The sequence below is a fragment of the Narcine bancroftii genome, chromosome 1 (genome assembly GCF_036971445.1).
Source record: "Narcine bancroftii isolate sNarBan1 chromosome 1, sNarBan1.hap1, whole genome shotgun sequence".
NCBI lineage: Eukaryota > Metazoa > Chordata > Chondrichthyes > Torpediniformes > Narcinidae > Narcine > Narcine bancroftii.
In genome coordinates this window covers 409,466,301-409,493,088 of record NC_091469.1, presented here as the reverse complement: position 1 = coordinate 409,493,088, position 26,788 = coordinate 409,466,301, and the positions used below count along the sequence as shown (strand labels likewise).

At 37.0% G+C, this 26,788-nt stretch overlaps 1 protein-coding gene across 4 annotated transcripts; it reads left to right on the top strand.

Annotated features, from left to right (window-relative positions):
* The first annotated feature begins 12 nt into the window (after positions 1-12).
* tra2a (transformer 2 alpha homolog) lies at positions 13-26,788 on the top strand. 4 transcript variants are annotated; one of them, XM_069913890.1, is made up of 9 exons: positions 14-228; positions 13,082-13,215; positions 17,891-18,059; positions 18,713-18,862; positions 20,610-20,798; positions 21,618-21,733; positions 21,825-21,929; positions 23,581-23,654; positions 26,033-26,788. In XM_069913890.1, exons 1-9 carry the CDS (start codon positions 193-195, stop codon positions 26,041-26,043), a joined length of 984 nt encoding a protein of 327 aa, XP_069769991.1. In that variant the 5' UTR covers positions 14-192; the 3' UTR covers positions 26,044-26,788. The 4 variants fall into 4 exon arrangements, with proteins under 4 accessions (XP_069769992.1, XP_069769990.1, XP_069769991.1 ...); XM_069913888.1 differs by having other exon boundaries at positions 15-228; positions 21,822-21,929; XM_069913891.1 differs by lacking the exon at positions 26,033-26,788 and having other exon boundaries at positions 13-228; positions 23,581-23,665.

Sequence of the window (26,788 nt, the reverse complement as noted above, 5' to 3'; positions counted from 1 at the left end):
ACAGGCTCGGTGGAGACGACCGCGCCGCCGCCATATTGACGGGGATCGCGGGCGAGAGAAGCTGCAGCGAGGTCGAGCAGCGCGCCACGACAAAAAAATACTTCAGGCCATTTTTTAAAAAAATTCTCTGCGCGATAACTATATATCATACACAGGTATACGTCCATACTTTCGCGATTTTCACGAACAAAGATGAGCGACATCGACGAGGCAGCCTACGAGGGGAGGGTGAGTACATCGAACCGAGAAAATCACCAACTGAGCGGAACGGGTGGATTTTTAGGTTTTTGCTTCTGAAAATAAAACAAAATACATAATCACGGGAGGTTGGTGAGGCATAGGCCCCCGGGGCGTTTGCTGAATGAGGCTTCAGGCGGACAGGGCCTTCGCTGAAGCTGGGTGGGGGAGGGGTGGCGCGGAGCAGCCCGACCACTTAAAGCGGAACCTGTGAGTAACATCGTTCTCTTTTCATGGTAATAAAAGGTAAGAGAGTTGGTTACGCACGTAGAGGTGGCTAGAAGCTCCATCTTTTGCCGGCGCCGATTTCTCGTCCCGTTCTCGCCAGCGCCTTCCCAAGCTGTTCGCCAATTTAATTTGGCTTCTATTCGGACCAGCCGTTGAACACCCCGACCTTCCCTCTCGCACATACATCGTGGTCTGTGCTGCTGATCGGTCCCACTGAAGGCGCACGAGTTTTCGCCTTGCCGCATTCCAACAGCCTGGCGGCCCCCTTCTCCTCCTCCTCCTCCCCCCCCCCCCGGGTAATGGGCCAATTTGTGTCGCTAGATAGTTCTGCCTGGAATCTAAGCCAGTGAACATGTTCACAGGAGGAAAGTAAAAGCGCGCGTATTTTCATGGCGGTCGAAGGCAGCGTAAAAATCCAGGAAATAACTGGTGGTTATTTGTCTTCAAGGTTTTGAGATGACGCCTGGCCCTTTTTAGGCCGTAATTGTTAAGTACTTTTCCTGATCATTACTCTGTCTTGGTTAATATTCAGTTTCCGGTGGTTAGAGTAGGGAGCGAATATGATTAATATAGAAATTATTTGAGGAAAATTTTGCAGAGTGAATCGTTGCTAGCGTTTACATTTTACAGTTATATTTCTTAATTCGGTTTTTTTTTAACGTTTATTAGGATAGTGATTTAATTGAGGATGTTTGTATTGCTCCATTTTTAGTACCCAGTGGAAATTTACCTTCTGAAATTTAAAAAAAATCAAGCGAGTAAATTTTTAGTTAGTAGTTGGTCTCAACTCTTGAAAAAGAACTCGAGCTACAGGGTGTTATCTGTCCTTTATTCAATATACCACTGTTTTATACAAGTATTTATTACCCTTTCTACATGAAATTGTCTTATTTTCTTCCCTGTACTTTAAGCATGTGCCACACCTCTTGCCCTTTAAGTTTTCCCTCTAAGAACGCTAATGCTGAAATGGATTTACCTGAGTTTGGGGGAATCCAGCCTAAGACTGCTTTCAAATAATTTATTGCACAGGCTTGTTGCTCTCAACTAACTTTCTGCTTGTCTGACCCCAAGTTTCAAAACTAGAAGTTGTAGATAATTGGAAGTACACGTTGAAAGTTTTTTGAACCTATAATTGGATTGGATGAAAGATCTCCTAGGGTGCAACAGAAAATTGATTTTTTTAATTTAAATTATGAATATTACTGTACTATTTGAATGTGAGGGCACCAGATTGCTTGTATTTTATAGCAAGATTCTATGTGAAGGGATTATACTTTTGAATTCAAGCTCATAATTGGCCCAGGGCAACTTCATGCATTTACTTGTTAAAATTATATCTCTCATTTTTAAAATATATTTTTTCATAAATATACATTTCAAAATTTTCCATTTTCAAGAGATGCACTAAAACTTTTTCTTACAAAACACAATAGCTCCTTCCCCTTTTACAGTATAAAACCGTACACTGTCGGAGCTTACTGTACTTTAGAAAAGAATATCTGCATTGGGGAGATCGCTTGTAATTTTTATAATAATAGCACCTTTTTTTATATTTGGGCCCCTATATAATACAAATATGGTTGCCATATTTTTATAAATGCATTATATTTGTTCTTTAATTGACATGGTCTTTTTCCATAGGTTCATACAACTGTTCATCTGTCTTCCATTGTTATCTGTAGAGGGGAGTCAGATTTCCAAGTAATTGCAATGCATTTCTTAGCCACAGTTAAAGCTATTTTAACAAATGAAATATGGAATTTGGTTAGTTTGTTACTTATTTCAATAAAATTGCCCAAAAGATAAAGCTCTGGGTCATCTGCGAAGGCCACTCCGTTACCCTTGTTAGTATTTCAGTAATATCCTTAACACACAGCCATGTAAGCATGTACAAATGTTCCTATTTCTTCTCACCTGCACACGACAACGTAATATTAACAAACGCTCCTATTTCTGTTGTGTGAAGTATAATTGGTGTAGGAAACTATATTGTACTAATCTGTAGTACATTTATAATTAATGTCATACTCTCCAAACACCAATCAGACCAGCTTCTTTCCATTATTGCACCTCCTAAATAGAACTCCTATATCTCTCACTCTCTGTAAACCTGGTTTTCACTTTCATTCTGGAGGGCAAAGTATATTTTAGATAAAATTTTAGATGTTCCCAGCCAAATCATTAGTTCCATCTCACTAATTTCAGGTGGGACAAAGTTTGATTTCCTCCTCTTTCTTAAAAACGATCTTAACTGGAGAAAGCAAAAGAATGTCCCATTAGGTACTCCCTACTTATTTCTTGTTCTTATTTCCTATAGCAATTATCAACACATTTTTACATAATGGTGTCTTAATACCTGTTTTCTTTTCCTGATACATTAATTTATTTCTTGCCATATTCTAATTATATGTATTAATATAGGATTATCTGTTTTTGTATTGACTTATTAACATTCGACTAATTCCTTCCTTGTCTCCTTTGTTGAATTCAATCCTATTTGAATCCAGGAAGGGGGATTGTTCTTCAAAGAAAGATGATAGAAATCATGCTTGTGCTGATAAATAAGTCCTCCCAATTTATAATCCCATGTTAACTTTTCCAGTGCAATTCTTGGTACTTTGTTATTCCATAGGAATTGTTTTATACAATTATGTAGTAATTTTTTTTGTTAGTGCAATAGGCAACAATTGGAAGAGATATGGCATTATCATGATTTTTTTTTAAATTCAATTTACCCTTATATTAATGTACTTGGCAGACCTTTACATTTTTTTAAAAATTATGTACTTTGTTTAAAATTTAAAATCACAATGTTTCAAATTCAATCCCAATACGTGATATATCCCCTACCTCCCTCTGACCCCCTACAAACACAAGAAAATAAAAAGAACAGGACAAGAGAACCACAACAGGAGTATTTCACTTTTTGATATCTTATGGAGACAGATCTTTCCATTTCTGAAAATCTTTTTTTAAATTTTTTTCTAATAGGGGATATAATTAAGCATATATAAATTCTATAAATTATTTGTCATTATTCCTAAGTATTTAATTCCATCCTTCTATTTAAATCTGCTACCTTTTTGATATCTTTCATAATCATAGTTTTGCAATGCCATTTTTATTTTATATCCTGATATTCTTCCATGTTTTTCTAATATTGTTTGTAATCTTATCAATGAATCAGCTGGGTTAGACATAAAATAGCACATCATCAGCAAACAAGCTAATTTTATGTTCTTCCTATCTAGCTTTGAAGCACTTAAATATCCGAATCTCTTCCAGGGGTTCAATATCTAGGATGAATAGTGCTACTTGATCAACTCCATGGAAAAATAGATGACATTTGGTTATTAGTTAGAATTTTAGCTTATGATAGAGTTTTTAATCCAATTTATAAATTTTCTACCTGTGCCAAATTTTTCCAATCTTTTATACAAGAAAGACCATTCTAGATGGTCAAATACCTTTTCTGCATCTAAAGAAATAATTATGTTTGGATTCAACTTTGATTTTTGCCATATGTATTATTGAATAATCAACCTAGACTATTTGAAATTAGTCTTCCTTTAACAAACCCTACCTGATCTGGGTGTATTCATTTTGGAAAATACCCAATCTGTTGACGAGTACCTTTGCTAGGATTTTATAATTTGCATTCAGGAGTGATATTGGTCTGCATGATGAGGTTTTAGAACTATAATTATAGCAGCTGAAAAAGTTTCCTTGAGGGTCTTTGTCTCCACTGCCTAGTCTAACACATCCATCAAAAGCGGCCTCAACGAATCTTTAAATTGTCTATAGGGGAGCCCATCTTCCCCCAAGGACTCGTTGGATTGTAAAGTATACAGAGCTTTCTCTATTTCTTCCCTTGGAAAAGGTGCATCTAAGTCATTTTTCCTCTCCTAGTTTAGGAAGTTCACCATTTGTTTAAAATTCTTCCATCTCGTTTTCATCTCCTAATTCTGATTTATATAGTTTCACAGTATTGTCTAAATGCACTATTTATTTCATTTTGATTATATATTATAGTTTCTGTTTCTATTGCATTTATCATTTTGGATGACTCCTCTGCTTTAACCTGCCAAGTTGACACTTTATGTGCCCATTCTCCTGGTTTATAATTTTTTTTTAAGTTTTTAATATTTTAAATTTTTGTGTTCCTGATATCTGATATTCATTTTCCAATTTTATTATATCCTCCTCTAGACCTTCCAAATCTTGCATATTCTCTCAAGATTTTAGTATAAAAAATAATTTGTTCCCTCAGATAAGCTTCAAGCATATCCCTTATTAGAAAATGTCACTGGAAGGAAGATTGTTTTCACACAATTTTTCTGTCTCTTAATAAATTCACAAAAGTCCTTTATTTTTAATAATGTAGCATTAAGGCATCATCTATATACATACTTTCTTGCTTTTCCATTACTGTAATTGTTAATGTTAAAAGCAAGTGGTCTGATAAAAGTCTTACCAAGTACTCCTTTTTTACCACTCTAGTTTGTAGCTGGGCAGACATTAAAAATAAGTCCTTCCTTGTATGTGAATTGTGTACCCAATTAAATTTAAATTCTTCATAAATGATGTCATTTTTGCAGCTTTCACCCTTGTTACTGTTCTCATTGGTTTATCCAATATTGGATCCTAAAAAAAACTGACATCTCCAATCAATATATTTTGTCTTTCCCCTGCAATATTTTAAAAAGATATGTTTCATAAAGACTTTATCATAATTTGAGGCATAAATATTCATAAATGTCCACTACCTCTAATATTGTTGGTCATTATTGTTGCATAATTTCCCATCATTTTATTAAATTTCCTTGTTATTTGGGGTGTCTGAAAATATGAAATTTTCCCTTTTTCAAAGTAGGTCTATAAAGAGGAAAACAATTTTTAAATTCACTTTTTGGGGGGTCAATGGGTGAGCAAGGACCCCAGTTAGGTTTGTTCTGAATTTTGACTTAGAACTGGAGTAGTGCATCAATTAATGGGTTATAGGTTGTAGGTGGGGGTTTGATGCAGAAGTTCCTATTTTTAACTAAAACTTTGTGGAAAGAGAGCATAAAAGAGGAATGAGAACTGGACTTGTGCGAGGGGAAGTATTCTCACATCTTGAGCCTCTGGATAAAGGCACAAATAGTGGACTTTTAAATTTGGGATGAGCGCAGTTATATTGATGTGTGTCTGGAGCAGGCAAGAGGTTGAATCAAAGCCATAACTTTGAAAAGTAGAATGAGGTTTTGAAAACTGAGATGATATCAGACGTTGAGTTTATTGTAAGATAGCATTTACAGTTAATAGGTTACAAACTGTTTCCGTTTTTAAGAATTGTTGTAACCCAAATTTTTAATTTTAGAAATGAATGAAAATGATGTGTGGAAAGGGATTGTAGAAGCTGTTATAATGGAAAAATTAGCGGTTGCGGGAAGAGCAAATGCTAGCCAGCCTTACTAAGTCTGTTCAGTTTGTGCTATTGGCAAAGAGCAGGCCTAACCGCCATCTCCATGAGCAGCAGACACAGCTATTCAAACCAATATCACTTCCATCTCAGAGGCTAGATCCTCACTGAGTAACTCCAAATCATTTGACTTGCCTCACAGGTCATTTAAAGTTAGGGAAGCTTAATTTGTTTATGAAAATTATCTGAATTTTTAAACATTTTTTAAAGTTAAAAGTTCACAAGTCAGGGCCCCTGTAACCTGGAATCTATCTGTTCTGGGATAACAGTTGAATAGGTCTTGTAATTTAAGATCAAGACACTTTTTTTAAAAAATCAATCTTGAATATGCAAACGTGAAAGAATCAGTGGCCAGCATTGTTAGAACGTCTGATGTCTGAGGCTTTCGGAAGCAAAGAAGCTGGAACAGACAGTCCAAGCTGGTGGTGTATTTTTGAGCAGCCATTCTCAATTTTTTTTTTGGTTTTGACCCCCTTAGGACTCTGTTCAAAGTTTATGGGCTCTTTTGCTATAAAGCAAATTTTGGTGCTTCTGTACTTCTGAGTACATTTTTAAAAAAACAAAAAAATCATTTGTTACATGAGGGCTTTTACTTGAATGTGCTGGGGCCCATAGGGGCCGGCTAGGCTGTAGGCCCTCCTTGAAGAATGGCTGTTCTCGAGTTTGTCAGGTTTTAGATGCCAGGAAGAGGGGTAGACATGGCAGTAAGTGAGCATGGTTGATGAGAGGAACAGAAGGTATTAATTTATTTTCAGTATTTATTTGGAAGAATCTTGTTTGTCTCTGACTGGGTGAGGAATCCTACGGTTTACAAGCCGCAGCAGGTTGAGAAGGACCTGATGACGTGAGAGCTCAACATCCATTTCCCTGCTACTGAAATTTGATCGAACAAGGATTGGATCACAAATCTATCAAATCACCAAATCCCACCTCTGTTAATGTAGACCAACATTCATGTGTTTGAATGTTAGTCTGACAAGGCATGGTAGAAACACAGGAGGGTATCTAGCTTGGGATATTTGGGTGGATATCAGTAATTTTAATGTGCTCACTGATGCACTGAATGTTTTCACTCAGTCAAATGAGCACATTTCACAATCTTTTGTTTAGTGTCGGCAATAAAATAGAGTTTATTGCGTTATTTTCAGAGTTTACTCTTCCCTGTAATGTGGGTAAAAGTTCTACAATTAATTCTTTTGACTTGAAAACCATTACTATGGTACATGGGGCTATTAATTTCTTGTGCACCTGAATAATGAAAGGCAAAAATTCATTTTGTATTTGTAATTCCTTCATCATATGATATAGTAGTAATATGGTGGTACTTAAGGTCTGGAGAAATTCTGCATGAAAATATCGTGAATTACCTCATTGATAGTAAAAATGAGTACAATGTAGCTGAAATAAGTGGTGAATTTATTTTTCTCATGTGAAAAACTTGCATCACATCTTAACCAGCACTGACAACACAGAATGGTACAGTGTAGGGCTGGAACTTTGTCCCAGGTGTCTTTGCCAAATGTGATGTTGAAATTAAACCTATGTAATCCCCTTCATATTCATCCATTTATCTAGAAACCTCTTTGAATGCTATTGTTATATCTGCTTCTGCACGTCTCCAGGCTTCTATCAACCATCTTTGTCACCTTTTCAAAAAAACAACTTGGTATAATACCCTCACAAAGTGTGTTAGCTGTCCTAATCTGTCATGACTTTCCAGATGCCAAAATTCAATCCCTGAGCACCACCTGGGTTATCATTATTTCTTCTCTTGAATAAATGTTGCGGCATGAGCTACTTTCCATTCCTCTGAGGTAGGGCTTCCCAAACCTTTTAGCTCGTGGAACCCTTTTAAGGAGCACTTAGAAATTGCGGAACCCCATAGTTACAAATAGGAAGATGGCCAGAGCTAGAATGGTGTCAACTTCTGGTTTGAGCGTGGTTAAGTTTAATTTAAATTAAATTTTATTTTTCTTAAACGGTGAGCTCTCCGAGGCAGTGCTTGCAAAATCCCTTTTCTTCAGAATTTGATTATTTTGTCAATACAAATACAAATATCACCAACCTCCCAGACCCCAAATGCCCACAGACTCGAGCTTCCATCGCTAACCCCATTCCTGCCATCAAGGTGCTGGAGCCACAGTTACCTCTGCTGGTGACCCTGACTGCAAACATACCATAGCCCCCAACACCTCTATCGACAAAGGTTCTGATCCCGGCCAATGCCATTCCAGTGCCCACGCAGACTCCATCACCAGTTCCAACACCACTGCCCCATTCGGAGGGACGGGGAAACCTAGTAAGCAAAAGCCATTCCAGCTGTACTGCACACGTGGCATAGCTTTCATTTTACATTTTTAAAATGTGGCCAGCCTTGCTTCAAAAGAAATCTGAGTCCCATTGGTTGAAAATGGAGTCTTGAAGACTGATTTCTGTGCTGCTGACATCAGGCCTCAAGACTCCATTTTATTTTGTTATCATCAGGGCAACCTTCACAGAAACACAGAGATTTAAAGACACAGGTAAAAAGTAATATAAAGAAAAAATTATTACTACCCATTTCTTCTGCAGAACCCAGTTTGGAAAAGTTAATTGAAGTTTCTTTTGATGTTAAAATTAGAACATTTACTGTCAATTCCACAGATAATCTAGATTCTGAACAAGATATTAAAAAAAAGTAAGGATAACTAGCATGTCACGTGGTGACGGTCTTCAAATTTTCTATTGAGCCAGAGCTAATAAGCTAGAAACGGATTTTTAGCAGTCGAAATACTGAAATTACTAAAGCATGCTGAGTTTAAAAATGATGACTAATATTGAACAGGGCATTATATTAATTGAATTCTGTATTCTGTTTTTTTAAAAAACACTAATATTGAACAGAGCATGGGTCTTTTTATTGAGGAACTTCTGGCAGATTACAGAATTATTACTGATTAGATACTTTATATGCTCAGTACAATGCTCAGCAGAGCAATCTGGAGAATGCATGTTTCAGGACATGATTTTGTGGAAATCAATTGGCGCTAGGCAGAGGCATTATAGCATACAAGTTAGAGGTGGGTACAGTAAAACCCCAGTATCTCAAAATTCAAACAACTGGCAAAATAAATGCAGGAATTAAATAGATAGATATATCTAAATGTTTAAATAAAAGTTTAAAATTTTAATAGTAAATGTTTTCTGAGGCAACATCAACCCCTTGGAGAAGATGGGAGCAAACATTCACCCAATGGAGTGCCCCGGTCATGCCATTTGAATAAAGTTTCAATAAAGTTGTGTTTGAAGCGCTGGCCGATGCCACTGGGGTTCTCTCCCAAATGTGTCCCTATCCCTGCTGAGTAAGAGTCTTTATCTTTATTAGTGTTAAGTATATTTATACGGCTTTATCTATAAACTTGGGAAGCGGGGTTTATTATGATGTAGACGCAGTTAGCGTAATGGTTAGCGCACTGCTGTTACAGCACCAGCGACTGGGGTTTGAATTTAAATTTTGTAAATTATGGGTATTACATTGTTAAAGTGAACTTTGCATTATTAAGAATGGCAAAACTGATTTTTCAAGTTACCTTACATTTTGCACTGTCTTTTGTCTTAAAAATATGTTCTTAATGCAGGAATATTAGGCATTGTTAAAGTATATAAAATTTGCATATTCAATATCCGCAATTCTCGTAGGTGTCAGATGGCAGGGATTTTACAGTATAGCTTTTGATATGGAAATAGTGGAATGGGTTATTACATATTAAGGGTTTCCTGGCTTGAAGCTTAAATCTCTTCCCCAGTTGAAACTTCTGTACTTCAAAGAGCTCCAACCTGAAACATTGGTTATATATCTTTACTCCAGTAGTTTTGTGTTTATACTGCAATCATGGCATCTGCAGAATCTCATGTTCCACTCTTGTTTCCCACAGATCCAAACTAATCTGTTCATAGACTGCATGTGTAGTAGAGGGGTCCTGAGAAAGGGACCACAATATTGTACGATACCAGAGCCATGGCAAGATGCTAAATGGCCTGCTCACAAGCTCTCCTTTTCTATATTCCTCCCCAATTTAGTGCCCTGTTGCTCCTTTTCAATAACCTTAACATTTATACCTGAATCCTTACTCTATTGTCTTATGTATGATCTCATAAGCTGCTCTGAACATTAGGTTTCCTTAATAATTTATTTTAGTTTAAAGCAGAATAAGGAGTGAGCTGAGGAACTAGTAGATCTTGAGGTTTTTTTTTGTTTTAAACACAAGTGAGGTCATTGACAGTGGACATAATACGTTTATTCAGAATTCACAGTGAGAGTTGCAGTGAGGTGAAGCTCACATTAAGAGGCTTACTGCATTCTTGGCACATTTGTAGAATTCTTGAAGTTGCTATCAAGTAAATTTTGTTTTGGGAGCATTCTTTTACATTTGTGATGGCAATTAGCAAAGATCAGTGAGTTAATGAGAAATTATTTGGTTAGAAAAAGTTTGGTTTATATTTTTTTAAAGATTTTAATGAGAAATAATTGACGCAACCTCTGGGCCTGAAATGGTCAGTTTATCATAATTGTACCGTATGGAAACAGGCCATTTGGCTCACCACATCCTCAGTGGGCGCCCATCTGTATAAATCCCGACTTCCAGCACCTAGAACGCATTTCAGCCACCTGCTCTTCTTAAATGCTGTCAATTACTTTTCGCTTTCTTAAGCAGTATATTCCTGTAATTTACCACTGGGTGAAAAGGTTTCCCTCAGATCCCAATAGTTGTCCTTCCTCAAAAAAATCTCAACAAATTTCCAAGCATTTATTGTTATTGTGGTTCTTCCTTGATCCATGTTCCGTAAACTGTTTTGTGTTGGGCCATTTTGGTGATATTAGAGAGGCCACTTTAGAATTGAGGATATTTACATCGGTTTATCATTAATTTCTAAATCCAAACTTAATGGCTATTGCATTTGCAAAGAAAAACTAATGAACACAAATTACCAAAGGTTAAAGAAAAAAAAACTCCAGCTACTTTGGTGCCTAATAAGTAACATGGCACATTTCTGTTTAAGTTCAAATCTTGTTCAGAAAGTGCATTTTATTTGTTTTCTGCATAAACTCAGTTGGTTTTGGTCAACCATGGGTACTGGGCCCAAGCTGAAGTGCCCTCTCTGGAGCACAGAGTTGATATCAAACTCCATCTTTGCCCGTGTAGTGAGGATTCCCCTTCTCCATGCTAATGACAGTTCCAAAGGAACAATGAAACTTGATACAATTTGGTGCCAGCAGCATTGCAGGAGTTGCCCTGCACTGCTGGGTACAGCAATTCTAAAGTTGCCTTGGAACTCTTGACTCCAGATTTTTCCTCGGGGTTTACTTTCCTGTGACCAGGTATAGCCACAAGGCAGCGGAGGTTTGAAGTCAGAGTTTTCCCTCTCCCAAGATGAGTCACCATCCGTGGTTAACTAGGTTGCTGAAATTTTGAGTATTGACACAAGTAACTGTAAAGCTTGCAAAAGGCTGACAATTTTGAAAAATTTTAGTTTCATTGCTCTTGCAATGGTAATTTGAAATGGGTGCATATTGATATATAGATTGATGTCACTTTGCTTGGTTGAGATGCAATTGATTGGTATTATTTTGCAAAAATTTTTTATCACCAGATTACATCAGGATTGTTGTTATAACTACATATGACTAAAACTTAATTATTGATTGGTAAATCTGAGCTTTATCTTTAATAGTGACAATAGCTAACTTAGCTGTAGTAACTTTTTAAAAAACAATTTTAATTATGAAGATACACAGGAGACATTTGATTTGTTGAATTTGATCCGTTTAAACAGATTTTAGAGAATCCATTTGTTCATGTCTCAATTTTCCATTTTGCAAGTCACTAATCTGAGAAATTGGTGCTGGGGTAAACTGAAATTAAATTACTTCAAAGTTACAAAGGCTAGATTAAAATATTGAACTATATATATGACCAACAGATGGAAATGTGGCAATGGTGTGAACTAAAGGTTGGATTGCAGTGGTGTAAAGTTATGATCTATTGATGTGGGAAATAGTGTCGTTTACTAATTGGGTGAGAGTTGTTACCATTCCCTTGAACAAATTAAATTATTGCAATCTTGCCTATTCAGGACAGGAATATTGATTGTTAATCAGAATTAATTAATAACTGGAAAATGCTTTTAATTCTATCTTTATTTTCTGTCCAAGACTAGTGCAGTTCAGATATTTTTGACACATTTTTTGGCAGTGGAAGTAGGGAAGAGGAAAAAAAAAACTCCAAACTCAAGTTTCTTGATTTAATCAAATACTCCTTATTGTAACACATTTTAAAAGTTTAACACAAAAATCAAAGGAGTGCATATCTGTTGAAGGAATTTTATGAAAGGGCTTTTTAAATTAAAAGTGATGGAATTATTACACCTGCTGGTGTTAGTTAGAAAGATAGGCTATAGTACAAATCCAGCAGATTGTAATCCCATGCTTCATCCTACTGAATGTTCTTTTTCCATTAAGGTTAATATTGAAGAAATGGAAGAGTATTTTCCAAGAATGTGGAAGAATAATCAAGATAACAGAAGGCTAATCTCGAGTATTGCAGATCAGAAAAATTTGAGAAATCAGAAAATTTTTGAATGAGAAATGAACAGAAGATTGGTCAGATAGAAGAGCTTGCATTTTTAAGGCATTAATGAATTGTTTGAATTGGGAAGAATACACGGAGTATGAAAACTCTGAAAATGAAGAAATGAAGAAAATAGAAAGCAAGAGTGAACTAAAATTAAAAGAATCTGGAAAATTAAAAGAATCTGGAAAATTAAAAGAATCTGGAAGATTGAATGTGTCCTAGGTTAAGTAATGTATGGTTTATGTTCACGTGTCTGTATGCTCCAAGTTTTAGCATAAAATGCATGATTATTTAAGAAAGTTTCATAGAATGTTGGTGATTAGGTATATTTGTAGGGAATTTGTATTATTTAGGAATGTGCAGTACTTGCTATGGGTTGAAGTTGTCTGTGCTTTATCAGGGGCCAAAATGACATTAGTGAAGGATACCTTTTTGTCCCTCTGCTACTACCTGCAACAATATCTGAATTATAGATGCTCGCTATAAAGTTAAACAGTTTCATAATGAGTGTTGTACAATAAATAGCTTTGTTCTGTCATACCAGGAGTCCCGTTCACCATCAAAATCTCCAAGTGGAAGTGGTGGCCGTGCAAAATCAGAAAGTCGATCTGCGTCTCGCAGTCCATCTAGAGCCTCCAAGCGTTCAGAATCTCGCTCGCGATCAAGGTCCAAGTCTAGGTGAGTACTTACTCAATAGTTGTAAGTGCCTTTCATTCAAAATAAGGTTCTTTAATGCTCATATGAATATACAGTACAACTCCAATTATCTGAAATGGTCAGGACCAGGCCTATTTCAGATAAATGATATTTTCAGCTAATTGGTAATTTTTTTTTAAAAACCAAACCAGAAGCAACAGCAAATCATTTGTAGCAGTGTTTAAACAAAACAATAAATAATAATAATGGGAGGCTTTTTAAGCATGAAATAATGTTTAATTCTCTCGAAAATGAAACCTGAACAAAATAAGATAAATCCAACACCAAAAACTCAAAATTCAACTCTAGTTTTTCCAAAATGTTTTCGACCTGAGACATTAGTTTGGCTCCAAAAATAATTTAATATTTCTAAGGGTATCCTCATTTATCCAAAAGTTTTCAATGGTAAAATTACATTATTTTGGCTTCAGAATTTTTCAGATAAATGATGATTACTGATTTTTCTGAAATCCTCAATTATCCAAGAAAACTTCTTAGAGCCAAACAAACATCACTTCTGGATCAAAAAACATTCGGATAACTGAAGATTTTGGATAATCGAAGTTGAATTGTAATTGTAGATGTTTTGCTAATTTTCACATGGATGCTAATTACCAGTACAATTTTTTTTCTTTTGGCTAATTGAAGATTTCTTTCTGCTCCCTACTTGTAATTGCTTAAGTCACGTCTGACAGCTTCTTTAGCCAAAGAGTGGTGGAACTCCAGAATTTGCTACCATGAGCGGTGTATTTGAGGCAGAAATTGACTAGTTGAGATTTCAAAGGTTATGAGGAAGGCAGGGGAGTGAGGCTGAGTAGGAAAATGGATCACCTCATGTTGGAATGGCGGAGTGTACCTGATGGGGTGAATGGCCTGTTTCTGCTCATGTATCATGTGGTCATCATGCTATCTATTTATTTCCATATGAGATATACTCAATGCCACAATCTGCCTGTTTTTAATTAGTTTGACATCCTGTCATTTGGTTTCTTGCCTGGATAGATAATTTATTAAGTGTAAGAGAAATGTTTGACTGGATCATAACCGTTTTGAACATTTGGAGTGGTTGTGCATGGCATTCATCTTTGCATGGAAATAGTTTTTGTACCAGACAGTGTCTAAATACTGTCTTTTTTCTATTGCCTCTGCTCTGATAATCTCCAATAATTGAATATTATTTTTGCATTCCCAAAAAATGAATCCAGTGACCTTTTCACAAATGATTTTATTTGACTGATCATTATCAGTAATGTTTTTTTTTAAAAAAAATACTTAACTATCTTATGAATCGTTGTTTGAGAATTAAATTTGTGTTTTCTGTTTGTAGTTTGTAGTGTCTCAGTAAAGCAAAATAAAAATGCTGTTACCTGGGTTAGATAAGAGATGTAGTACTTTTTTGTCAGTGGTTTATAGAACTGGGGAAAGACGTGGTAAACATGTGTAAGCTCATAGTGAGGAGTTGGGGAAGAGAGAACAAAAGACCTATAAAAGAATGGAGATCACAGGTAGATCTAGATTGGTGGTCTGAGGGGGTGCTCAAGATTTGTTTTTGGCAGGAACATTTGTATGTAGGGTGGTGGTGGCACATGGAAACTAGAGACATAACGAGGTGGGGGGGGGGGGGGAGATGGAATTGGAATCACTTCCTGAAAATTGTGTCGGGAAATTTGTACAATTGACTGGGGATTGTAAAGGTGAAACTGCAGGTGCTTGAACCCCAATGAAATAAAGGAAACACATGACAAGCGACATCCATGCAGAGTTAAACTCTGCTCTTAAGCTGGAACCTAGCAGTTAGATATCTAACCAGGAATGTATTTACCTTAAATTACTGAATTCCATATTGAGATCTTGCCTCAATGGCAGATGACCTGTAACGGCAAAATCCAGGTCACTTAGTTGAAAAATTAAAGTGACTGGGAAATGGAAGCACAGGATCTCCCTTGCATGCTATACTGAGCATTCTATAAAGCAGTCCAGTCGGAGAGCAGTGTTAACTTTCTCCAGTGAGTACAAAATGTGTTGTGAATAATGAATACAATAAATTGGAAGAAATGTAAGTGAATTGTTGCTTCACTTGGAAGAAGAATTTAGATCCCCAGATAAAAGGATCAGCATTAAACATTTATGAGAAGGCGAGGGGGCATTCTTGAGGATGAAAGTGTGAACCAGGAAATTGCAGATGAAGCAGTCCCTTAAGAGAATGTTGGAAGAATAATATGACTGCCACTGGTATCATATTGAAGATGGTGAAAATTAAATGATTGAATTTAATGATTGGTGAAATAAGATGATTAAGAATGAATTAGGGTGAGAGTACAAGAAAATAAATTGGAGGAAGAACCACATTGAGGGAAAGGGAAGTTATTGTAATTGAGAAATATCAAATGAAATGTGATAAAGCTGAAGAATGTAATGGTCTTTACTGAAATTAGACAGAAATGTAGTTGGAACCATAAAACATTATGACACTTCAACCCTGAAGTTCAACTTTTTGGAAAACAAGCACGTCAGCCCTTCTAATGTGTGCCCAACTATTGTTCTGCCTAGTCTCACTGACCTGCACCCATTGCATATCACTCCATACCCCTCCCATCTGTGTACCTGGCCACTGATTCTCTGAAGAAATTCTCTAATGTCTACCCCTTTCTCCCCCCCCCCACCCCCCCCCCCCCTCACTTCTCCCTTTTCCTTTTACTCTTAATCCATATCTTCTGGTTTGTATCTCACCTACACTGTCGAAAAAGCCTACCTATGTTTATTCTGTCTATACCCCTCATAATTTTAAAAACCTTTATCAAATCTCCCCTCAATCTTCAACACTACAGGGAATAAAGTCCTAACTTGTTTAACCTTTCCTGAAGTCCAGGCAGCATCCTTGTAAATCTTTTCTACACTCAATTTTATTTTGTAGTAAGGTGACCAAAATTGCACACAGTGTTCCAAATTTGGCCTCCCCAATGTCTTGTACAACTTTACCTAAATATCCTAACTGCTATACTTGATATTTTGATTTATAATGGTCCATGTGCCAAAAGCTAATTTATGACCCTATCTACTTATGACACCACTTTCAGGGAATTGTGCATCTGTATTCCTAGATCCCTCTGTTCTACTCCACCCCTCAGTGCCCTACCATTTACCATGTACTTTCTTGGTTTGTCCTTCTAAAATGTTACACTTCACACTTGTCTGCATTAATTTCCATCTGCCATTTTTTCATCTGGTCCAGATCCCTCTGCAAGCTTTGAAAACCTTCCTTGTCGTTCACCTCCAATCTTTGTATCATCTGCAAACTTGCTCATTCAATTTACCATATTATTGAGATCATTGATATAGATGACAAGCAACAAAGAACCCAGCACACCATTAGTCACTGGCTTCCAGTCAGAGAGGAAGTCATTACTACCACTATGGCTTCTTCCACAAAGGGAACATTAAATCCCATTTACTCACCATGAATCCCGAACCTTCTTGTCTAACCTCCCATATGGGACTTTGTCATAGGCATTAATGAAGTCCGTGTCAATAACATCCACGACCTTCGTCTACTTTCTTGGTAACCTCCTTGAAAAACTCTTCATCAGATTGGTTAAACATGACCTACCACACAAAAAGTCATGTCCCTAATCCTTCCCTGACTATCCATATACTTGTATTAGACATCCGATCTCTTAAAACACCTTCCAATAACTTGCATTCTACTGATGTTGGGCTCTCCTATTTCCTGAGTAAATACAGATGGGGGGGGGAAACTTTTTTTCAGTGGTTTATAATCCCTGATATTGAGGTAAAGAGAATAATGCACTTGTGAAATTTTATGTAGTAGTACAAAAAGTAAGATTTTTGACCATTTGTTGGGAAGGTTATTTTCTGTTTCGGTGTTTGCAGAAATTTAGGGTAGGTGGCCTGGTTTCTAGATTGAATGGGGACACTGCAGAGATTGCAGATCCTGGAATCTGGAGGGAAAAAAAATCTGCTGGAAGAACTCAGCAAGTTGAGCAGTTTCAATGAGAGAGAAAGGATGATGGCTGTTTCAGGGCTTGAAGGGTTCTGTCCTGAAATGGTAACTTTTTTTTGTCTTTCACTGATGCTGCTTGGCTTTCTATGTTTCTCTGGCAGATATTTTTGTTACAGATTGGGAAATCTTTCAAAAGCATTCAATGTACATTTTTTAAAATATACTTCAAATTTTAGGCATACAACACAGTAACAGGTCCAATTGACCTACAACCCCTGTACGTTTTTTAAGGGTGCATTGAAACCAGGGCAAACCATGCAAATACAGGGAGAATGTACAAATTCCTTACAGCATTGGATTTGAGCCCTGGTCATTGGTGCTGTTACAGCATTGGACTAAATGTACGGCCCTAATTGTTTTCTAATTACCTAATTTCCTTTGTGAACAGATAGGATAGCCAGGCTACTGCAAGCTTTTTCTTTTGCCCGTTACAGCTGTGGGTTGCAGATTCACTGCAATGCTCAATGACTGAGTACTTTCACTTGTACTTCTTGCTTAAATTTAGGTTTGGTGCATTTATTTGCTTTATGCATGAGAAAGAGCATCAGTTTTCATGAAGACATGAGTGGTTGTTGTGTATATCTGGCTATTAAATTACTAGAATGAACGTAAAATTTTAAAATTCTTTTTAACCAGGTCGCACTCACGGAGACATTCACATCGACGTTATTCACGCTCCAGATCGCGTTCCCATTCACACCGAAGGCGATCCCGTAGCAGATCTTACACACCTGAGTATCGATCACGGAGAAGAAGCCGTAGTCATTCGCCAATGTCTAGCCGAAGACGCCATGCAGGAAGTAGAGTAGGTTACTGTACTGAAGTACAAGTGTTGTCCCAATGACAATAGGTGAATGATGTATTCCCTCAGCAGTGCATTAGTTTTATATGGTTGACATTTCTTTTTCAGGGGAGTGAAAGAATACCTGGTAACTGCCACATGTTGAAATGTTTTCATGAAACAAATGTTTTTTAAAATACTGGTGTAATCTGTTTGTGTTTTTATTTTTTTCTTGAGCTGTGGTTTCAGTTTGGAACGCTACTAGCTCTTGTGACTTGAGTGATGATCCACACAAGTGAGTGGTTATTTGAGCAGATGAGCATGTACATTTGTAGAATATAAATTTAGTTAAGTTTGTCAGGATGTATAAAGTTCTGAGACCTTTGCATTAATGCTGTGAAATCTAGTATTTAATCGTTATTCCTTGTGCCTTTTTCTTACACTGGGTTTTTGTGATATTTTTGGACTACTGGCTTGGCCTCTGTTGACTTTGTTTTCACAACCCACTTTTAAAAATTTTTTATTTCATAAGCTTTTTGGGAGAGTCTCACCCTCCAGCCACAGTTGTGAAGAGTTTTGTCAGTCTTGTCTGAGTTGATGACCAGTATGCCACCTGATAGTGGAGCACTCCACCTTTATGGGAGGGGAAAACTCATCCCGTCCATCTTGTCCTACAGACGGGCCATTTGTCAGCGAAACACGGAGGAACGTTGATAGTAGATGTGGAGAAGTCAGCTGCCAGGACTGCCCCGTCATCCCAGATGAAGGATGATTCCTGGAGGCGAGCAGCATATGGGAAGAAAGAAGGCAAACTTGGTTCTCAAAACGTAAATTTAAAAACTTACTTTCAAACAAATTGTTTCCAGATATCTAATGGATGTGTTGTGCACTCAGTCTCTATAGCAACATGTTTGACCTCTTGCTATTCTAACAACAAATTTCACATAAACAGATATCTGAAATTTGGGTTAACTATTGGTCAGATGTGTCCATGTTCTGGTGTCCTTGCACAGTTAATTATAGAAGCATGTCAGCTTGGAGATGGGAACCAAGGGACATGTTATAAGCCATTTAAATAGATATTTAAGCCTTGAAAAGATTTTTAAGATTTTACTGCTAAAGCTGTGAACTAAAACAGATGATGTTACAGATTCGCAGTTGTCATGTATAATTGCTCTCATTTGTGTACAATACTACTACTGCAGTTGACCATAAAATTATTGCCTTCAACCACCTATATTTAACAATTGTTTCTAGCTAATTATGATTAAATGCCAACCAACTATCTTGCTGAATTATAAATTTTTTTTCCATTTACATTGTAAATGAACATACCACTTTTAAACAGAAAGAATCCAATTTCTCTAATCTTATATACAGTTAAGTGCTTGGTAGCATTTTGTAGGATGTAATATCAGGGTGGGTTCAATTTTATCAGCTTGAGTTACAGCTGGAATTTTTTTGTTTTAAAGTTCTCTTGTGATTGATTTTGCTGCAGTTTGCAAACATCTGCAAATAACATTTTTTAAGATCATGTTGGTACAGCTGAGTGGCTTGCTAAGCCATACCAGAGAGCAGTTGCTTTTAGAACCTTAAGTCAAACCAGGTAATGATTGCTAAATCTTCACTGCTGCATTTGTTTTTTGTAATAGTTGATGTTGCCACCACAATGAGGCATTTTTGCAGAGTTCACAGGTTCGAGGTTTTCTGGCACACAGAGTAAAAGATTTGTATATACAGTATGTTTCCCCATATCTGAAATTCTGTTAACCGCAGAGTTCTATTAAGCAAACTTTTTTTTTGGTGCTGGTCTAACATCACAAATTGAAAAAAATGATCGCCCACCTTGACCATGTGGGGCTCTGACAGTGCCGGCAGTTTTTAATAGCAACAGAGCTTAGAAACAGCCAGGAAAGCAGACACAGGCTGGCTGAATGTTGCCTCAGGCAGCATATAGGGAGAAAATTAGAACACTGATTGCCCTTGTTTTGGGTAACTCCCTCCTCTCTTTTATTCTTGACCCTCCACTGTATTTGGTTCTCTGTTGTATCATCAAGGACAGAGGCCTCCCAGGCAAGAGCCGGCCTCCCAGGCAGGGAGGCAGCAGCTGATAACTACTGTGCTGGTTTGGGCTTTCTCTTCTTTCCCCCCCCCCCCCCCGTTTTATTCCATTAACTGGAAAAAAATATAATAGCCGAAAATTTTCCGTTCTCTAGCTTTTTGGATATGCAGAAACATACTGTATGACTTCAGTAGACCAGAAAATGTATTTTGCCTTTCTTTTAAGTCTGATTTTTGAGATAAATTGGCTGCTTTCCTGAATTATCTTCTTAGTCTTAAATCTCAGGTCGTAAGAGTGAATGGAAATCGAGAACTGTTCTTGGAAAATGAAATTTGCTGATTGTGCTATAGCTTTGAACTGCTTCAAGCAGAAAATGCCTTGTTGCAGTGTTGGGTCCTGTGCCCTTATTAGGTTTACAACTCATTGAGTACTTTCACAGAGAATAATTGACTTCAAAAACAGTTCCTAGGTTGCTTTTCTACATATTTCTAATACAGATATTGATTTTCCAGGCTAATCCAGATCCAAACACCTGTCTCGGTGTTTTTGGCCTTAGTTTGTACACAACTGAGCGGGATCTTCGTGAAGTATTTTCTCGCTATGGACCATTGGCAGGTGTCAATGTCGTCTATGATCAGCGGACTGGTCGTTCAAGAGGATTTGCTTTTGTTTATTTTGAAAGACTAGAGGATGCCAAAGAGGTAATCTGAGGGCTCTAATGGTCATTTATTTTGTGATTGTAGACAAGTCCTTGTTTTATTTGCCCATGGTTACCTCTTAAAAGGTTAGAAAGGATGCAACAAAAAAAATTCATAAGAATGTTACTAGGACTGGAGGGTTTGAATTAAAAAAGGCTGGGCAGGGGAAGATATTCTTTCCAGGAACATAGGAATTTGAAGGGATACAAATGATAAGGCAAAAATAAGGTGAATAGCCTTTTCCCTCTAGTAGAAGTGGCTAAAAACTAGAGGGCTTAGGTTTAAAATGCAGTGGTGGGGGGCAGATTTAAGTGATCCGTAGTGCATCTTTTTCCCACACAAAGGATGGCTCAGATATGGAATACGAGGTAGTGATGGATACAACTATGACATTTAAAATGCATTTTGGTAAGTAATGGTTAGGAAAGAGGGGTGCAGTGAAGAGCAGGCAACTGGGATGAGCTCAGATGAGCAATGTTGTTGGCATGTTCAGGACTGTTCTTGTGCTTAATAGCTCAATTAGTATTGTTGAGTTGCATTGTGCATTTTTATGATATTTGAATTGTTATTCAAGACTTCAAATGCATTAAGTTAGTTGGCTCATTGATTCTGAAATTGGAAGTGGTCAGCAATTAGTCTCACCAAGATTCCAGTGATGCAAAAAAATTGCCTTTTGTGGTAGTTAAATAAGAGCATTAAAGGTTGGCACTGCCAGCATCACTCAGTTCCCATATATGAATAACTTTAACAGGTTTATTCAGTGGGACACTAGGGAACTTTTACTGTAATTTGAATACCATTTTAATATTGTTATGTCTGCAGGCAATGGAACGTGCTAATGGAATGGAATTGGATGGTAGACGAATTCGTGTGGATTATTCTATTACAAAGAGACCCCACACTCCTACTCCTGGAATCTACATGGGAAGACCAACTCAGTAAGGAAAAGAACTTGTATGATTCTAAAACTCTTGTGTTTCTATTCTGGGTTTTTTGTAATTAAGCAATCTTATTCCTTGTAATTAGCAGCAGCGGAGGTGGTGGTGGTGGAGGTCGTCGACGGGATTCCTACTACGATCGGGGTTATGACAAATATGATCGATACGATGATCGGGATTATGATTATCGGTACAGGTAAGTATTCTGTAGTTAACAGTCTAAATCATGTTACCGAGACTTCATTGTTTGTTGCATTTATTTGAAAAGCAATAATATTGTTTAAAAACAGCTACATTTCCCATACATAATTCTCAACAAAAATGTTCTATTTAAATATAAAGCTTCCCATCTTCTCTATGATATTAACTCAGTTTCCTCTCTGGATTGGGCCTGATCTTCATGACATTTCCAGCAGTGTCCAGTTACAGGAGCAGATGTGACCTGAAATTTTGTTCTTTCATGCTCCTCTCACCTCTTCCTTCCATTAATGTGCTAATCAGATGATTCTGTAAATGTAGAGTGCCTGAATTACCAGTCTGATGTATTCTCTTTTGTATCCATCCCTTCTCCCACCTACCCTATAAATTAACACTAATTTGCATTCCAATTTTCCCAGTTCTTTATGGAGTTTGACCTGAAATATTCTATTTTCTTTCCACAAATTAGCATTTTACATTATTGTGGAGTGAGCTGAGGATAGATACTGTTTATAGTCTTGAATAAGAGCTTGCAACTACTGAATAAATGCCACTGAAAGCAAAAATATGTACAGTGCTTTAGTTTCAACAATAACTACTTCAAGGTGATGTTAATCAAATACCTAACAGATTAGCTATATTTTCCCTGTTGCTGCTTGATTTTCTTGCCACTCTCTTGTATGACTTATTTCAGTTATTGGCATTCTCAGGGTCATCCATAAATTTGAACAGCAAAAATCACAAATTGCAGCTTTCTATTGTATAATATCTTGATTCACCATGTTTTTGTCCAGTTTAGAAATTTTTCCGATATGTTCCTGGACAGTTTTTTCATTCTCTATAAACTTGAAGTAATAATCATTCCTTCTGGAGATTCAGCAATTTCCTTTTGTTTCTTGCCCATTCTGATATTCTGCCACTGAATGCTTTTATTTATATAAATAACTTGCAATGAGAGGTAATTTGAAGAATGTGGAAGTTTGTGTATTTCTACATTTTTGTCCATAATGTTTCCTGCAATGGAGATTTGGTTAGATCATGCGAGGTATCATCAGGAGAAGGAAGGGGAGCATGGTTAGCATAGCAGTTGGCACAACACCACTACAATGCCAATGACCTGGGTTTTCAGCTGTCACTAAGGGATTTGTACATTCTCCCTGTGTCTGGATTTCCTCTGGGCACTCCAGTTTGCTCCTGCCTTTCAAAGCATATACAAGTTGTAGGTTATTTGGGTGGCTTGGGCTCATGGGTCGGAAGGGCCTGCTACCATGCTGTATGTCTAAATGTAAAATTTGCTATTGGGACATGTTAGGGTTCTGAAATGTTAAAAGTTTTGCAGTTGTTTCCTTTTTTCAGATTGCTGCTCTTTTTTAAAAAAAAATCCTTCAGCATTGCCAACTCCATTGCAACTGCCTGAGATGGGAAATCAATTGGTTATACAAAAGTTTATTGTTTTGGTAATGCTAGCTATCAAGCTATTTAACTAGAAAATTAATTGCATTTTAGTTTGTACAACTGGAGTGTATAATGTGTACAATGAGCCTTTTTGAATGTGGCCACATAAATTTTCTGGATGGAGTATGCAATGAATGGGTGGCTGCCAAAATAAATTTAACGTAGTTGAGCTTTATTTAATTATTTAATTGCAGTAGAAGGCGATCTCCATCACCTTACTATAGTAGAGGATATCGATCGCGCTCCAGGTCTCGTTCCTATTCGCCACGTAAGTACTAAAATTAAATTATTTGTATTGTGTCTACGCAAATTAAAACTCAATATGAAAATTATGAATGAATCGTATGATTCCTCAAGCTTTGAGATCACCTATCTGATTGTTGGCTAGATCCTAAGGATTTTCTAAATAATGTCTTATTTCCTTAGTCACTTGTCATTGGAATCAGTGGCAAAAAAAAAGTTTTCTTTGTCTCCTTCGTTGAAAAGTGGATTCCATTTGTTTTTTTCCATTCCACTGGAACTTTTCCATAATCTTGGGAATATTGGAAGATCACAACCAATACATCCACAATGTCTATATCCAAAGCCAACTATTAATTTCTGTCTGGCCTCTTGAGGCTCTTCAATTTCTTGTTGTTTGCTTTCTAATGGCTATCAGATTAGACTTGTAACTTCTATATGTGCCTTAATTTTACTCTTGTTCTGAATGTTGCATACATTTTGAAATCTCCATCTTACCATTTTTTTCCATTGTCTATACTTTTCCTACTTTCTTTTCATACTATTCACTTACATACACTACTCTGTATTGTTACTTAAATGTTTAATTTTAAACTTTCCTTTACCTTAGCCACTCACTCTTGCATTTTAAATTTCTTGTTATTGCATTGTCACAATACTGATCCAAGCCCAATTTAAGTGAAACCTACTCAATAGCTGCTTTAAGGTGCAGGCCTGTGGAATGGTCATTCAGGTGGCAGCCCTAAAAGTGCTGTGCTGTCCACCTGAAAGGGACAGCTGCAGGAGAGGTGCCTCGAAACACACTGCAGCTCCTGGCCCTTTGGAACATCGGAGCAGGGGTGGCCGGCACGCCCCTTAGCAGATGCTTTCAGGTGCCTAGGGGGGCTTCAGTGCTCTGGCCATTATCCCTCCTGGAGGAGAATTAGAAATTGCACTTCAGTGCCGCCTCCTGCTTCTTTCAGGTGGGTACCCCGAGAGCCACATAGGGGTAGAATATGCAGCTTTAAATTGGGATATTCTGGCCACCGGAAAGAGCCTAATGAGACAACTTTGTCCATCCCCACTTGTCTGCTGGAACTTCGTCAAAACTAATCTAAGTCATAATTTCTAATCTTAGTAGCATACTATACAAATTTGCATATGTTGTGGCAATTCTTGCCTTTTGACCTTTTAATTGAGACCTTGGCTTCTTACTCAGTAGAACCTACAAGACTAGCCATATCAGTATCAATATAATTTTGTCGAAAATTTGGTCATCTTTCTAGTCTCTGTTCTCATCTATTGGCTGAGTTTAAATACTTGGGTTTCAACCCCAGTTTCTAGTTTACCTGTACATTTGTAGTCAAATTATAATTCCTAAGGGTTGTGATTATCTCTAGGATCATAACTGACAGGTAACTTTCTCATTCCTTGATGCATTAGTGTCCATTGCTTTAATTCCAACTCATCACCTTTGAGTTGAAGTCCCTGAACTGCAAACACTTCACATGCAGCAGACGCACACATTGTCTCTCCTACAAAAGATCATTTAATAATTAAGGTTTGATGGACTACTTGTTTTAATTATAGTTAGTTTCATTATGGTATCCATTTCAACTCCCAATATAATTTAGAGTAAAACCTTTCAAGATAAGCCTGGGATATGGAGCAGTGAGCCTAAAGACTTTTCTGCCGTGACAGAACTTTCCAAAGTTTTGGTTTGTTGCTAGTTTCTTTACATTTTTCAGATTGCAATTTTTTTTAAACAATTTTCCTACTAGCCAAATACGCCCTTTAACAAGGGAAGAACTGGAATCCATCTACTGTATCAGCAAACCTTTTAAAGATTCTTTTTAAAAAAAAACTTGCTGAAATTGTATGCACTGATTAACACAGAAACCATGTTAACTCAGCCTTAAACACAACTTTCGTTTATAAGCCCTTTGAAAATTCTCCCCAGCTCCCTCTCCATTGGTTGTATTTAAACTCTTGCTGGTGCCTCAGCTCTGGGACCCAGGTCTGATCCTGATCACTGCTGCCAGTGTGGAATTGCATATCCCTCCGTCACCATGTGGTTTTCTCCTAGGTCCTCTGCTTTCCTCCTACATCTTGAAGTTCTATTGGTAGGTTCATAGACACCTAAATTTTCCCTAATGACAGGCAGATTGTTGGAGAGGAAAGAGGAGGAATTGGGAATATGTGAATGTATAGCAAGGAGGTAAGTAGGGGGATAGTACAGTATATGTTGAGAGATTATGTATACATTTGATGGGCCAAAAGAACTTGTAAATAGTTGAGAATTAAATTTCACTTGTTGCCATATAGAACTAGTAGATTTGAACACAGGGCTCACTGTTACTTAATCATTAACGTACCTATAATAAGTCTTACCTGATGTGTAATCATTCATTGTTTTTTTTATTCCAGGTCGTTACTGACCAGATTCTACTGCTTGCTGGACAACTGTCTAAAAATTTTTAATCAATGTGTTATGGCAATTTTTTTTTGAGGGTGGGTGGGGTTAGGATTTTGGTAGTTGTGCATGATCGTTCCTGTGGCTATATAACTAACTGCTTTGGAAAGCCATTCTAAAAGCTACTTGCTTGAACTGATTTATGTAGTTCGTAACTTGATGTAAGGACACAACAGGGCTGGAATTTAATGGTGATCTTTTAATTACCAAGCACAGGTTGTTTTTGAACATGCAAATGCCAATATTCATTAGTTTTGACATGGTGTTTGACTTTGTCATGGGATTGTATTTGCTGTTTGAAGCTGTCCTAGAGTTCTGTTTTTTTTATTGAAAAGAGAAAATCCTGATGTAATCCTTTAAAAGATCAGATATACATTTTACAAAATAACTTGAAAATGTACAAAATGATGGACTGTTGGAATGTCATTTTTGGAAAATGCTTCAATGAAATACATTAAAGTTTTGGAACCTACTGATTTGCCTGGGTAACAGTGGAACATTGAATTTCTGCCCTAGATTAAAAATGTGATGTGACGGAATTCTTTAACAGTGTCTTCGTAGTTGTAAAGGGTTATAAGAATTAATTTTTAGTTAATGGTGTATTTCTATATTTTGACCAGCAATAAAGTCCCTGCATATTGATAAACTGCTATACTGTACAATAGTTTACTGAATATTAAAGATGCCTCCTGCATAGGACCTACGAAGGA

Excerpts from the sequence above, each read along its gene's own strand:
- tra2a (XM_069913888.1), top strand. The coding sequence starts at position 193 with ATGAGCGACATCGACGAGGCAGCCTACGAGGGGAGG. Across the intron at positions 229-13,081 it reads AGGCAGCCTACGAGGGGAGG|GAGTCCCGTTCACCATCAAA; the intron begins GTGAGTACATCG and ends CTGTCATACCAG. Across the intron at positions 13,216-17,890 it reads CGATCAAGGTCCAAGTCTAG|GTCGCACTCACGGAGACATT; the intron begins GTGAGTACTTAC and ends CTTTTTAACCAG.